The sequence below is a fragment of the Rhinopithecus bieti genome, unplaced genomic scaffold (genome assembly GCF_001698545.2).
Source record: "Rhinopithecus bieti isolate Rb0 unplaced genomic scaffold, ASM169854v2 scaffold_23868, whole genome shotgun sequence".
In the NCBI taxonomy this organism is placed as follows: Eukaryota; Metazoa; Chordata; class Mammalia; order Primates; family Cercopithecidae; genus Rhinopithecus; species Rhinopithecus bieti.
Window position 1 is genome coordinate 634,462 of NW_016811202.1, and position 16,166 is coordinate 650,627.

Consider the following 16,166-nt stretch of genomic DNA (forward strand, 5'->3'; position numbering starts at 1 on the left):
CTGCCCTCAGAGCTCCTGTACTCAGTCCTTCAGACTCAGACTGGAATCTACACCATTGGCTCCCTGGCTCTCCGGCCTTCAAACTATGCTACCAACTTTGCTGGGTCTCAAGCTTGTGGAGCAGATCCCAAGAGTTAAGTCTCTGTAATCACATGAGTCAATACCTTACACAGTAGTCCCCCCTTATCTGCAGGAGATATGTTCAAGACCTCCAATGGGTGTCTAAAACCACGGATAGTACCAAACCCTGTATATACTATGTTTTTTTTTTCCTATACATAGACCTATAATAAAGGTTAACATATTAGGCACAGTAAGAGATGAACAAGAGTAATAAAATAGAACAGTTATAACAATACATTGTAATAAAACATAGGTGAATGTGGTCTCTCTCTCTAAGTATCTTATTGTTCTGTGGGTTACTAAAACCACGGAAAGTGAAGCAGCGGCTAAGTGGGGACTACTGTACTAGATATCCTTTTTGTATCTCACATAGACCACCTCTTTAGGCCTTCCTAATCTTTGCTTTTTAGGAAAGAGTAACACCTTAGTAACACTGACATCTCAAGCTGCTCCTCACTCACAGGCAAGGGAGGAACATCAGGGAAGGGTCCCATTTGATTGGCTCTGCTCAGGTAAGGTCATATGCCATTCTTTACACAAGGAGCATGTCATCAGGGCACATATTCCACATTGTTAGTTTAAAATTCATCCAGTACTGATTCAGCCTTACTCTCAGTGAACCCTCCTGGGAGACAGCTTCCTCCAAGGTCATTAGTAACCACAGAATTCTGTCCCTGAAGAGATCATCACTAACTTCTACCTCAAGTCTCTGGTTCACAGTGAATCTAAGCTTCTCAGGAACTTAATCAAAGCTAGTAGTCCAGCCTTTCCTGCAGTGGAAGTCTCCTTATAGATGACTCTAAGGTTCTTAAAAAACAACCTTGGAATACCATCCTGGGTGATATCCCCCACCCCTAGATCTCCATTCTCAGGAATATAACTCTTAAATTCCTTGGCTTGGCAGGTTTTGTTTCTGCAACCAGTCAGTGACCCACAATCCCAGTCCTTGAATATGGTTGGCCAGCTGTCCTGTGCGAAGAGGGCATTTTCTCACCCAAGGTGAATCTTGGTTCTCTAATTCCTTGGTTGGTTTCCATAATACCCAGTTACTGCTGCCATTATGAAGCAGACAAGGGCAGCTGATAAGGCAGTATCCACTCCAGACCTTTTAGAGCCTGCTATATTGGTGGAAACGTGGTTACAGAACATTAGCCAGAGTGTGGAAACTCTAATGTCCATCACCCTCCGGGGCAAAGAAATGTAGTAGGGCCCGGATATCATACTCCAGAGAAGGACTCCAGGCACTGAGCCATGGGGATTATATTTTGCATACCTAAGAAGCACCACATCTTCTCTAGTAGTTATCAGGTGCTGTGATCCAATAGTAAAACCACACAACAGAACAGTGGCCTCTAGCTCTGTTGTGCCATCTTTGAGTAGCATTTTCTCTGGTGTGATCAGAGCTGGGGCTCAAGCCTTATGGTTGTAGCTGTAGGATGTGACAGACCCGTGGCCTGATTAGCCACCTGGGAATTCTACCAGGTATGGCTGCCTTGAGCAGTTGGCTGTAGTCCATTATGACAGGGTTCTGCAGAAAGTCAACTCCTTTGGAAGGCCAGTCTTCAGAGAATTCATCTTGGACAAGTTAAAACTTTCTTCTCAAGTGCTTACAGCCGGAATAATAAATGAACTAGAGCTACACACAAACTAGGTACATATATCTTAAAAACATAATCTTGAGTGGAAACAATAACAGGCACAAAAGAACGTATCTATTATGATATGTTTATTTAAAGTTCAAAAACTGGCCGAACTAAAATCTACTTGTATTGGAACACACCTGAATGTGATGAAAGTATAGAGAAAAGCAAGAAAGTTATTTAAATAAAAGTCAAGACAAGTGGTTACCTCTTGGGTGGGGGCTATAATGAGAAAGGGAAGGACAAGATAGAGAAGGTTCTTATTATCAGTGTTCCATTTCTTGATTTGATGGATACAAGTGTGTTTATAATTATTCTTTAAACAATACAAATGGTTTTGGCCCATTTCTCTTAATTTATATTTAACATAAAAGTGTTAAAAAGAAAGAATACACATTCAAGTATATAGTGGTAAAGGGGCATCCTATTTGCAACTTACCACTCTGAAATTGTTCAGAAAGAAACTATTCATTATTTCATATAAAAAATTAGAAAAGGAAAGAGAGAACAAAAGAAAAAAGGCATACTGCAATAGAATACTTTCATCTCCTTTTATTGACGGACATAGAAATTTATGCTGCAGAGGCAGTAGTACCTCAGAGCATGAGAAGGTAGTCAATAGGGCTGACATGACAAGTCACAATGCTGGCCTGGGGTCCTACCATAGTGGGAGAACCAAAACCACAAAAATAGCAGGAGGTAGCAAACATCCCCAATGCCCAATGTAAGCATTTCCATTGGCAAAGAGCTTGGCCATGCATCTTAAAAACACGGTCCCCTCACAGCTGGCAGGGTATCATGTCAGGCTGCCAAATCCATCCAGAACTAACATGCAGTCTCTAATCTGGAGACTCTTCATTGTGACCAAAAGATTTAGACCATTAGAAGATCCAAGTTAATCTTTCAGCTCCTTACCCCAGGCAGAAAAAGGGGCTGAGTTCCTGAAACATCACACAAGTAGAGCTGGACAGGTGCTGATGCCCAGCCTTGCTCTAAAAGTAGTCACCTTTTTTCCCCTGACTTCTCAACAATGCTCCCACTCAGTATGTGCCCTAGAAAACCTCTCAATGTTATAAACAAGGGACAAGATAGGGGCAGCAGCCTAGGGTATGCAGGGAATCAAAAGCTGCTACATAGCCGAGAGCATTTCACAAGAAACAGCATGGGAACACTATTGGGTCAAGGTCCTCCCAAACAGCTGCTAGAAGCACACATAAAGAAAAATGTGGTTGTTCTCCCATGTCAGGATCAGCTGTGCCAAAGTCATGGTCCAGGAAGCTGAGCCTCTTCATATCCCTGGCAGATTATCAAACCCCATGGCATTCCCAAGCTGTTCCAGTTTTCAAGTAAAATGAGGTGTCTGGGCAGTTCAGTCACAGAAAAGCAAGCACTAAAGAAATCTCAACTGATTACAAATTGATATTATCAAACCATAAATTTATATAGTCAAGAATTAATTATAGGGGATGGTTAAGAAGGAGGTGAGGATTTTGCCATATGGAAGACTAGAAGCATTTATTCATATAAACTCTTAATCAAACCACCCTCATATCCATGAATTGGGAGGAAATTTCTTATTTAGAAGTGGCCATCATCTGATTAGTCATTCAGTTGCCGTTCTCTTCAATGCTGGACACATGGTTTCCAAGGGTCAAAGTCTTGAGAGCACTAGATCAGGAAATGGGAGAAGCAAGGCAAGGAGAAGAGGGCACCAGGAGTTGGAATTTCTGAAATGTGCATTTATCTCACAGAAGGCTTGGCACAATGAGGCTGGGGTGGGTGTGGTTTTAGTGATTGTTCTTTGTTGCCTCCTTTGCTGCAGCAATCAGTGGAGTGAGGCTAGAGAGGGGCTTGGCAATCTTCAGGAACTGATGCTAGAAGGGAGAAAAATAGCAAAAGACACATGACTATTTACCATTCTTCCCCAGTAAGCGTTACAAGACATAAGGGCATCCTTGTTTGTAAAGGGTGCTGTGTGGAAAGCTTCCGATCATCCCCGAATTGAAGGACATCTTAAAACAGACCACTTTGGAAAACCGTTCGGCAGCATCTACTTACAGATAAACATATATCTACCTATACCCTAGTAGTTACAATCCTAGGTATATTCCCAAAAGAAAACAGTTTGTATAGCCACCAAAAGATATACACAGAAATGTTCATAGAAGATTTGCTTATAATAGCCAATAACCAGAAAGAACCCAAATGTCCAAGAGAATGGAAAAATGAATAGTGTTATATTCATATAATACTACACAGAAAACTACACAGCAATAAAATAAGTAATTGGTACACTGACAATGGGTTGAATCTCACAGACATGTTAAGGGAAAGAAGTTAGACAAGCGAGTTCATATTGTTTTATTCCATTTCTTCTGAGGTAAACCTAAACCATGGTGATAATCAGAATAATAATTACCTCTGGGGAAGGTATTGAAAGATCATGACCCAGTAGTATATTGCAATACTGCAGTTTAGGAGAATTGATCTAGGAATTTATTGTTCTATCCTCAAATCCAATAATGCTAATTCATTTAGTAAAAAGTTCAGTAGCTTCGTCCTTTCCCAAATCACTTTCACTGCACTGTACTTTGGGCCATACCTTCAACCTTTAATGACTATTTAGGAGAAAATATATGAAAATTGCATCTATATTTTCAGTAAAACTGTTACGGAAAACAATTCCCTTTTTTTTTTTTCTGAGGCAGAGTCTCACTCTGTTGCCCAGGCTGGAGTGCAGTGGTATGGTGTCGGCTCACTGCAACCTCCGCCTCCCGGGTTCAAACAATTCTCCTGCCACAACCTCCTGAATAGCTGGGACTACAGGCACCCACCACCATGCCTGGCTAATTTTTGTATTTTTAGTAGAGACGGGGTTTCGCCATACTGTCCAGGCTGGTCTCGAACTCCTGACCTCAAGTGATCCACCAGCCTCAGCCTCCCAAAGTGCTGGGATTACAGGCATGAGCCACCATGCCTGGCCTAACAATTCCTTATGTAATTCTCAGAGCCTCTTATCCAAAAATGGTGTTTGTTTGTTTTTTTTAAAACATTTAGTAGTAAAAAAGCTTTGTGTCTTAAAGATGTAGGATATTTCTTCTATTTGATAAAAAATATAGGAACTATCACATTTCCTTTTCTGCCCTGGCTACCAGGAAATTGAGAACCAAATTTGACCTCTAAGCATAATTATTCAACTCACATGAACATATCTGATTCTTCTGCCATACTTCTAATTCCCTTGATTAGTCATATTGTATATATGTACACACACACACACACACACACACACACACACACACAGAAAGAGAGGGAAACATATATACAATATTCTTTGCTGAGAATTTTTTCAACTTCTATTGGGACAGAGATAGTATAAAGAGCTACTGAGAACAAGAAGGTACTATTACTATGAAAGGAATAAAAGATCCTAGCTAAATCATGAAGATAGGAATTCCAATATATATCATCCTATGTATTTTTGTCCATAAGTGTGTTCTCACAGGAGAAACAGATGTGAAGCTTTTATGATTTACGATTCTCAAAGTCATGGTTTTCAATATTACAATGTACACCAACAAGTTAAAAAGCCAGCTTTCTCAGATCACATGTTTCTACAATTCCCCTAAGTTGAGAGCAGCATGATCCAACACCGAACTGGGAGGACTCAGTTTCCTTCTCTGTCTAATAAACAAAACAGACTAGATGAGCCCTAAGGGCTTTCCAGTTGTGATACTCTTTTAGCCTGTAAGAGCAGTGGCCAAGAGCATATACACTTCAGAGCCAAACAGGCTGAAATCCTGGATCTGCCACATATCAGCTATCATGGAAAAGTTACTAAACACTTGAAACCTCAGTTTCCTCATCTGTAAAAATGAGAATAACAGAACCTATAACTCATAGAGTTGTTGTGAAGGACAATATATAAAGTGCTTAGTGCCTAAATATATAAAGTGTTTAGTGCCTAAAATATGGTAAAGATTCAATATAATGCATTTATTACTAGTTATATTACTGTATCAGGAAGAAAACTTTAGAGGGCACTAACCTTTCAAGAACTATAATTTGGTACTTAATTAAGAATGGTATCTTTACTAATCACAGGCTTAGCATATCGTATTTACACATTTCCCAGTGCCTACAGTTTGCAGAATACAACTCTCATGAACAGCAAAAGGGGTCCTACATTGTACTAAGAGACTTAGTCCCAACAGATACTAGAGACTAATGGGTTACACTTGGCAGAACCCAGATCTCATATCTAATAGGCCAGTACTCCATAATCAGTAACCTCAATTACAAAGAGATGATAAATATGTTCCAGAGGATGATATTCCAATGTAGGTTCTTTCAGCAATTTCATTCAATTCAATAAATATTTTTTGAGTACCTATCCTGAGTCAGGTTCTAGGTAAAACATGAAACTCAGGGATTAATAAAATAGAGGTTATAATCCAGTAGGAAAGATTCATAATTAACACAGGGCAGTATGCTAGGTCCTGCCCTGCCCTGTCCTGCTCTGTCACTCCTGGGCTTTATAATACGAAAATAAATGACAGTGCATGCCTTCGTAAAGTTGCACATGATACTTACTATTAAATCACTAGTGGGCAATACAATAAAAGAACACTTGTTATAAGAAATTGTACTTGAAACATGTATGTTAAATACAAATGATGTGGTCTGCTAAAGGCAATTTTTGCAACCATGTAAAATTATCAGGATTAGGCGGGTGGGAGTATGAAAGGCCTGGTAAACCCCTAACTCCGGGTTTCTCCACAAACTGGCAAAACCTCACTCTCAACAAGTAGAGTATCATTGCCATTATCTGAGGATTTCCAGCAAAGAAAGTGTAAAGACTCCAAAAGCCATACTCACTAATTATCTTCTAAACTTATGTTCCATGGATGGGCATGGTGGCTCATGCCATGCCTCTAATTCCACACTTTGGGAGGCTATAGCGGGCAGATCGTTTGAGCCCAGCCTGAGCAACATGGCAAAACCCTGTCTTTACAGAAAATATAAAAATTAGGCAGCTATGGTGGTGCACGCTTGTAGTCCCAGCTACTCTGGAGGCTGAAGTGGGAGGATCAGCAGAACCTGGGGAGGTTGGGGCTGCAGTAAGCCATGACTGCACCACTGCACTCCAGCCTGGGCAACAGACAGAGATCCTGTCTCAAAAAATAAACATAAATAAAATAAAATAAACGCATGTTCCTTTGCTAAAAATGTATCCTTTGAGCTAATCCCAGCAAAAATATAATTTGTGTAAGATTTGGATGTCAGAGAGCCATTTCTCAACAAGATTCAAACAAACTCTGCCAGACTAATTCAAACAGAACAAAGGATGTGCTAATGAAAGATACAAGTAGGCCAGGCATGGTGGCTCATGCCTGTAGTCCCAGCACTTTGGGAAACCAAAGTGGTCACATCGCCTGAACCCAGGAATTTGAGACCAGCCTGGCTAACACAGCAAAACCCTGTCTCTACAAAAACCTTTTTAAAAAATTAGCCAGGTATGGTGGCATGTACCTGTAGTCCCAGCTACTTGGGAGGCTGAGGTGGGAAGATCACTTGAGTGAACCCAGGAGAGGAAAACTGCAGTGAGACAAAATCACCCCATTGTACACTCCTGCCCAGGTGACAGAGTGAGACCCTGTGGGGAGGTGAGAGTAAAGGAGAGGGGAAGGGGAGGGGAGGGGAGGGAGAGGGAGAGGAAAGGAAAGGAAGGAAGGAAAGGAAGGAAGGAAAGGGAAAGGAAGGAAAAGGAAAGAAAAGAAAGGGAAAGGAAGAAGAAAGGAAAGAAAGGAAAGGAAGGAAGGAAGGAAGCAACCAAGAAAGCTACAAGCAAAGCTCAACAGGTGCTCAGAAAATAGATTGTAAACTGAGCCTAGGAGAACGTGTAGAGTTTTAACAGGCCGAGAAAGAGGCTAAGAAAATAAATGAGCAAAGGCCCAGGGATAAAAGTTAGGGCAGCAGGAACAGAGTGAGGGTAGGAAATGGTAAAAAAAGAAGCCTAGTTCTATAATATCTAGTACCTTACAGACAAACATGAAGTAAAAAAGGCCTGGTTTAATGATTCCCTGAATTAGGTGCTTCCCTGCACAGGGACAGTTACCTGCAGCAGCTCTTTAGCTGAACCTCTCTTCTCCACATCCATCTCAAGACAGCGGTTCAGAAAGTCCCGGAAGATAGCTGACAGCTTCTCTGGGTTCTGAAGTTCTGGGGTCCCATTGGTGGCAATGAGGTACAAGGCCTGGTAATAAAAATGATGAATCACCTTGAACTCCAACTGAGGCTCTCTCTTGTTCTCCATATACACATTCTAGAAATATGGTCAGCTGCTTTATGCTCTAGGATGCAAAGTAGCAGCTGTGTATATATACTGGAAAGAGTATGACCTAAGGATCAGGTTGAACATTTAAAGGCCATGAAACTATGTGCAACTTCCCTATCTGTAAAGTAGGGATGATGATAATGCCCATCTCACATGTCTGTAAAAATAAAATAGTGTATTTGAAAGTACTTTGTAAACTTACGAAATATGTTACAGACCTAAGGGTTTATTATTATTCTTTTTTTTTTTTTTTTTTTTTTGAGACAGAGTCTCGCTCTGTCACCCAGGCTGGAGTGTAGCGGCAAGATCTTGGCTCACTGCAACCTCCACCTCCTGGCTTCAAGCGATTCTCCTGCTTCAGCCTCGCAAGTAGCTGGGATTACAGGTGCCCACCACTACACCCGGCTACTTTTTGTATTTTTAGTAGAGACAGGGTTTCACCATGTTGGCCAGGCTGGTCTCGAACTCCTAGACTCAAGTGATCCACCTGCCTCAACCTCCCAGAGTACTGGGATTACAGATGTGAGCCACTATGCCCGGCTTTATTATTATTCTTGCTTACACATCTGAAGGGTTTATTATCCATTTAGCCTGTTGAGTTAAACATCTGCCCAGCTACTGGCAGAAATTATTCCCGGTGCCTTCACCTCAATCATCCAAGAACTGATCTCTTCTAGCAGGAGAGGAATATTAAATATAAGTGAAAACTGTTGCCACCCTGGTCCCCTAAATGAAGCATCTCCTGGGAAAGGTAAAGAAAAACACAGTAAGACCAAATCTTTACAATCACTCAGCACTTAATTCAAAGAGTACTTACATAAGCACTGTCTAATTTAATGGCCACAATTAACTCTGGGCAAGAATTATCATCCTCACTTCACAGATAAGGTACAGAAACATAAAAAGATATGTCTAGGGCCGGGCGTGGTGGCTCACTCCTGTAATCCCAGCACTTTGGGAGGCTGAGGTGGGTGGATCACCTGAGGTCAGAAGTTCGAGACCATCGAGACCAACCTGATCAATATGGTGAAATCTGGTCTCTACTAAAAATACAAAACTTAGCTGGGCATGGTGGAAGATACCTGTAATCCCAGCTACTCAGGAGGCTGAGGCAGGAGAATCGCTTGAACCCGGAAGGTGGAAGTTGCGGTGAGCTGAGATCACACCATTGCACTCTAGCCTGGGTGACAGAGTGAGACTCCGTCTCAAAAAAAAAAAAATGTGTGTGTGTGTGTGTGTGTGTGTGTGTCTAGGATCACTCTGTCTTGTTTCCAACATATCCCAGCAATTATTATCTTCAAATCTCTGCAAGGCCATTCTAAGGCAGGAAAGAATATGTTGCATGTGGAGTCAGACGCAAAGCTGGGACCAAAGGATAGAAACTACAGAAGGTAGTTTCAGTTTGGTGCACTGAAGCAATTTCCAATAATCAAAGATATCCAAGGATGGCATGAGCATGTAGATAACTACCAGCAACAGTGCACAGGAAATTCCTGCACTGGCTGGGAGGTGGGAATAAATGAGATCAGAGTAAATTTCGCATTTGCCCACACCAAGATTACCAACCTATTTGCATCTGTGTTGATATGCTCTGTTACAAGGGATAAATTGTCCATGCTAATCTAATGTCCTTTACTTCAGTACTTGATCGAACCCTTCTCATCGACTTAAGGATATCACTTCTATAGTTGTCACTTCCTTTTTGTACATGACCATTTTCCTCCTCTCCACTAAATCATTCCCATTAGCACACAGACATCATCTTTTAGAAAAACCCTCCCTTGACTCCATTTTAAGATAGTGTTCCATTTTTGTTACCCTTCCCAGCAAAATTCCTTTAAGAGAAAAAAAACCTGTTTATACATGCCATCTCGACGTCCTCTTCTTCCACTTTCATGAATTTAATTAGACTTTCATCCCCATCTCTCTACTGACAACTGATTGTTAAGGTCATTAAGAACCTCTACATTGGCAAATCCAATGTTCATTTCTCAGTTTCATCTTAACCTATCAATCACATTTGACACATCATCTACCCTCCTCCTCCTTCGGGAAGCACACTGTTCCATTCATCTCCAGGACACTTCACCTCCAAGACACTTCTCTGTTCTCTCACACTAGAAAGGCCACTCCTTGGTCTACTTTGCTAGTTCCTCCAACCTGTAAACAGTGGAATAACCTAGAGCTCAGTACTCAAATCTCTTTTCTTTAACAGTACTCATTCTCTAGGTAAGTGATCTCATCTACCTCTGATTTTAAATACCAACTATATATTATCTACTAATAAATTTATGTTTATTGTCCTGACCCCTCACCCTTAAACTCCAGACTCTTAAGCCAAACTCTACTCCCAGCTCCACTTAAATGTCTAATTAACACTTCAAATCAGCACATTCAAAACCAACTCTTAATTACCCAACTTAAGTATGCTCTTCACCATTTCAACAGATGGCAACTGAATTTTTTCAGCAATTCAGACCAAAAATTGTGTAGTCATTGCTGATTCCTCTTTCTCTAATATTCAGTTCATCCTGTCAGCTAGTCCTTCAAGACATTTCCTGAGTCTGACCACTTCTCACTTCCACTCCTACCAAGACACCACCACTCTGAACTATTACAACAGTCTCTCGCAGTCTATTTTCCATAAAAGTAGCCAAAATGATCTGTTTAAAACATAAATCAGATCACATTACTCCTCCGCTCAAAACCGTCTAATGACTTCCCAACTCTGCAGAATAAAATAACTTACGAGAGAGAACTTCCCTCTCTACTCTAAAATAGCACACCTCTTCCTCCATTACTCTCTTAACTTCCTTACTTTGCTTTTTCTCACAGCATTTACCATCTGTTACTACATATTAATTTATTTTCATTAGAATAGTTTCTTGCACTTGAAAGAGACTCAGATAGTTGTTGAATAAATGAATGAGTGACTTCTAATATTCCTTTTCTTTGACCATTTATATTTTAAGTTCAACAGTGACTAGTTGTATCCAGAAAAGGGATCTCCAGGTTGAAAGCCAGAGAGAATAGCCTGGATTCTTATTTCCTGGGACTAGAGACAATAGCCCAAATAAATTGAAATAGGAATGGTAACACTCACTCTCAGAGGGTTTTCATTGAGGTATGGAGGCTCCCCTTCAATCATTTCGATGGCCATGATGCCCAGGGACCAGATGTCAACCTTGGGCCCATAGGCCTTTCGTGTCACAACCTCTGGTGCCATCCAGTATGGGGTTCCCACCATGGTGCTCCGTTTGCTCTGCTCTGGGGTTATCTGTGCACAGAATCCAAAATCAGCTAGAAAAGAAAAATAAGAGAAAGAACATACATTTAGGATATACACTCACTTCAGTAAGTGTTGACTGTGTGCCTACACATAGGTGACAAGATCTGCCTGGCTTCCAGCTCTGCTATCCTTTGTCTCTCCAAAGTCACTTGACTGCCACCTTCATGTCTAGCTCCTAGCCTATTTCCTATTGAACCCTGAAGAGAAATAGGAGGAATATAAGAAACACCATCTCTGGCCTCCTATCTCTCCTCAAACCAGGGGACTTAGTGTTAAAGTCCAAGCTGCCCATTTTGGTCTTGATTGCTTGTCCCAATTCTGCTTTGTTCTTGAAAAACCATTCTCACATTCTCAAATATGGCAACGAGGTCCTTGCCTTATTTCTTGGGCACGAGTCCTTGATTTAAACCCCAATCACCTATGACTAAGCATGGCCCTGTTTTTATGCCCCAGGCCCAGGGCTGCTAGCAATCCTTCCATAAACTGCCCATCCACCCATAACATAGCCTGTTTTTCTGGTCTACTGGTCTTTACACCTTTGAACAAAATGTTCTGCTTGCTGTGGTTTTCACATTATATTGCAATTATAAATTTATTTAATATTAGGAAGTCTTTGAGAGTACGGATTATATCTTCTTACTTGTCCTCATATCCCTAGAAGGATTGGCATGTACTAGAAATTCAATAAAAGTTTGCTGAATAACTGAATAAAAGAAATTACGCAAAACCCTTTTTTCTAATTATCTATTAAATGTCTTCCATACTAGATTGAGAAGGTAGGGAAAATGTACTCTCAGTGACCATCACAGGACCTAGCACAGAGTAAGCATTCAGCCAAGTTTTTTGTGGTTGTTGTTAAATGTATACATGAATGAAAAAATAATGAAATGATATCCTATGATTAATATAGAAGAATATAAAACAGCCCTCATATCCCATGAAATAATAAAGACCCTTTGGTGAGAGTCGTAGTTACTATTATATGATGACCATCTCACAGGAGACAGGGCCCCACAGGGAGAGAAGTATTATCATTCCTAAGGCTCCTACTTACTTAGCTTGACAGAGCCATCCATTCCCAACAGAATATTGTCACTCTTGATGTCTCTGTGAATGACCTGGTTCGAATGCAAAAACTCCAGAGCCTGCAGACACTATTGAAGTGGTGTGGGCAGGGGGAGAAAGAAAGGACATACATATAATACAGAAGACTTAATAGAAAATCAACTAATTCAACCTCTTCACTTTAAAATAAAGGAAGTAAGGCCCCAACGAGTAAAAGGACTTGCCCCAAAGCACTCGCAGAGCCAGATCTAGAACCAAGTCTTCCATCTCCCAGCTAAACATTCTTTTAACACTCCATGCTGCCTTTCACCTTAAAATAGTTTTTTAAGTAAAGGAGTTCCTCCAATGTATTTTTTTTTTTTTAATTAGATCCTTGGTAAAGAACCTAAGGCCCAAGAGAAATTACTGAAGAAAAATGGAAAGGATCTTATAATGACAGACTGGAGGAAAACAACAAATAAGGGTCATATTTGAGGAAGCAGACATATGGAAGTGATACTAGAAGCAGTAAGTTAGCAGAATAATCTTATTTTGGTGAGGAGATATTTTATACTATTTCGGATATGCTGAATTTGACATCTGAAGACAAATGTCCAGTAGGCAACTGAATTTATAACTCTTAGTTTCCATACAGAGGTAAATATTTACAAGTCATTTGGGAAGAGATGATTTTTGTTTAAGTTATAGAAATGGTTGAACCTGGCAAAGGGTATAAGAGAAAGAGAAGAACCTTGGAAAACACCTATGGTACACAGGCAGAATGAATAACAAAGAGACACAATGGTACAATTAAAATGCCTGGTTCTGTTGCTACCCCACTAACTATATAATTCTGGACTCCCATCTATAAAATGTGGGAATCAGATGAGATCATCTCAGCTTTTCTACTAAATCAATAATTTGCTTTCATTGATCCAAAACTAATTTTTTAGAAACTTCTACCAATTAAAAAACACTAAAGATATAAGTGAACAGGAAAATACTATTTAAATGGTCCTAACCTAATACTTCACTTTCTAAGAATATACCAATGGCTAAATTAAGAATAAAACAATATCCAGAATTGGGTTTTCCCCGAAAATGTAAGAGCTGCTCTTCTTACAAGGGTGGAGACATCTCAGGATGTCAGAAATTATGATGAAAAAGAATGATCTTGAGAAATTGGAACCTCATACATTGCTGGCAGGAGTGTAAAACAGTACAGCTACTACAGAAATGGTTTGGCAGTTCCTCAAAAGTTGAGTACAGAGTTGTCATATGACCAGCAATCCACCTGTAGTTATATACCCACGAGAATGAGAACATACCTCCATACAAAAACTGGTATATAAGTGTTCATAGAGTAATTTTTTATTTTTTATAACAGCCGAAAACAGAAACAACTCAAATGTCCATTCTATTACTTGGCAATAAAAAGGAATGAGGTACTGATACATGCTACAAAATGGATGATTCTTTGAAACACAATGCTAGCTAAGTAAAATAAGCCAATTACAAAAGAACAAATATTACATGATTCCATTTATATAAAATGCCCAGTACAGGGAAACTACAGAGGTAGAAAATAGATTAGCGGTTACAGAGGGCTGGGAGAGTCAGGGCAGGAGACATGGGGAGTGACTGTTAATGGATATTAATTTCCTCTTTGGAGTGATAAAAAGCATCTAAAATTCATTATGATGGTGGTTGTACAACTCTATGAATATACTAAAAGCTAGTGAATTATATACTCTAAATGGGTGAATTATATCTCAGTAAAGATGTTTTAAAAAGGAGATGATCTCTATTAGAACTGAAGAATAGTAATACCATCTATTATACAACATTAACATTTTTTTCCAAGTGCTTTTTCATCCATATAGCACCCCTAAGGTATATACAGTGTGAATGTTGCAATTTCCATTTTATAGATTAATAATGAGGCAAAATGATTTCCCAAAGTATACGTATGTATGTATTCTCCACTAGTGAAACTTGGTTCCTGAGGGTAAGCAGGTGGGGTGAAAAAAATCTTAGGTATTACAATGGTTTATGACGCTCCAAAGGGCCAGAGTATGTAAACAGTTGACCTATGTATCTGTGATATTAAAATTTCATGGCAGGGAGTATGATTAGGAAAAAGGCTCCTTAAGAAGGAGACAATGAAAAGAAGGTTAAGAAATACTGCATTAGTAGTGGAACAAGGAAAAAAAGTCAGACCCCCTAAGAATCCCAGCCTGGTATTAATTCCATTAATTAATTCCAATTACTTGTGAATATTCTAGATCCCAAAGTTGTTTGCAAAGGGGACCATATTTTCTAGGGCAGTACTGATTTCACATTTTATTTTTCCTAACACTGATTAAATATGTAACTACATAATTTCAGCAGTATGCCTTCAGATCTTGCACCATCAAACCCCAATCACACTATTATACTCATCCCCACAAAATTCTGAACCTCATCTCATTTTCTATGCTTCCCCTAATTTCCTAACATTTCTATTATGTTGGTGCAAAAGCAATTGTGGTTTTTGGCATTTTTTTTTTTTTTAAGTAATGGCAAAAACTGCAATTACTTTTGCATTACTGGGCCACCAGAAAGTTCCAGTCTGTCATCAGCAAAACACCCAATATCTTCAACGTCTCTGAATATTCCCTTCATCTTCTTGCTCTAATGGAAATGAAATGTGGTTATTCCCTGAGGACACTGTCCAGGCCTTCTGGAGGGCTTTTTTTCTTCTTACATCAGCATATTATCGATTCTAGACATTTAATAGCAATGAGGAGAAAGGGAATATCTATTTGAGCTTTTTTTTTTTTTTCTGGAAGCATTTTACCCTAGATTTTTGCTGGCTTGCTTTTATATATCATTCAGATGTTTACTCAAATCCATAGCAAAACCTTCCCTGACTATCCTGTCTAAAATAGAACTTCCTCCATCACTACCTTCTTACTCTGCTTTATTTTCCTTATAGCACATAAATAAAGCAAGAAAGCAGAATAAAAATGATTAAAATATATGCCCAGATAAAAGAGATAAAGGAATATATAATAATGTGCTTAGAGTGGTTATCTTTAAGACTGGAATTACGAGTGACTTTTTACAATATATACTATCTAGTACTTTATAATTTTTCTACATTGGGTAGAATAAAGTTATCTTTAAAGAAAAAAAATCATGGTAATAGAAATGACAAACACATGTACAATACAGGAATGATAGGAGTGTCAGCACTAATTTCTACCAATTCCACAGAGCCCAGACTGAGATCTCACTGGGTAGGGAACTTCAGGAGACAGGAATACGGAGGCAGCTTTCTACCCAAGACTGCTTGGCCCTTGGCCTTACCTCACGGCACACAGCTGCAATCTGGCCTTCATCCATGCATGTTTCTGTCACCACGTCTGTCAAGGAGCCTCCAGCCAAGTATTCCATAACAACCCATAGCTCATCTCCCACGAGGTAACTGCAGGAATACAGATAAAGGGTGAGAGGGAACAATCAGAGTACTCTAAGCCATGGCACTGGGTTTCAAAGGCTAAGCATATACCCAGAGTGAAACTACGTCTTAGCACAAAGTAAAGTAAAAGGTTCTTTACTTTGGGGAAAAGCAGAATCTGGGGGACAAAATCACTAACTGAATTTCTCAAGGATGCTCTTGGAGAAAACCAAGCATACATATTCTGTGAAACCCCAAAGGGCAGAACTAAGATCACTAGCTTAAAGTGAT

At 39.8% G+C, this 16,166-nt stretch overlaps 1 protein-coding gene across 8 annotated transcripts in view; it reads right to left on the reverse strand.

Annotated features, from left to right (window-relative positions):
• Positions 1 to 2,297: 2,297 nt before the first annotated feature.
• The window catches only part of PAK1 (p21 (RAC1) activated kinase 1), a 154,320-nt gene continuing 140,451 nt past the window's right edge, over positions 2,298 to 16,166 (reverse strand). For 7 of the 8 annotated variants that reach the window (XM_017893570.1, XM_017893573.1, XM_017893571.1 and 4 more), the window contains 5 exons: positions 15,785 to 15,902; positions 12,444 to 12,543; positions 11,204 to 11,400; positions 7,882 to 8,019; positions 2,298 to 3,637 (listed from right to left, as the gene is read on the reverse strand). In XM_017893570.1, coding sequence (XP_017749059.1) covers positions 3,551 to 3,637; positions 7,882 to 8,019; positions 11,204 to 11,400; positions 12,444 to 12,543; positions 15,785 to 15,902 — 640 coding nt within the window. In that variant the 3' untranslated portion in view covers positions 2,298 to 3,550. The remainder of the gene's footprint in view (positions 3,638 to 7,881; positions 8,020 to 11,203; positions 11,401 to 12,443; positions 12,544 to 15,784; positions 15,903 to 16,166) is intronic. The other variant, XM_017893577.1, reaches the window with a different exon arrangement.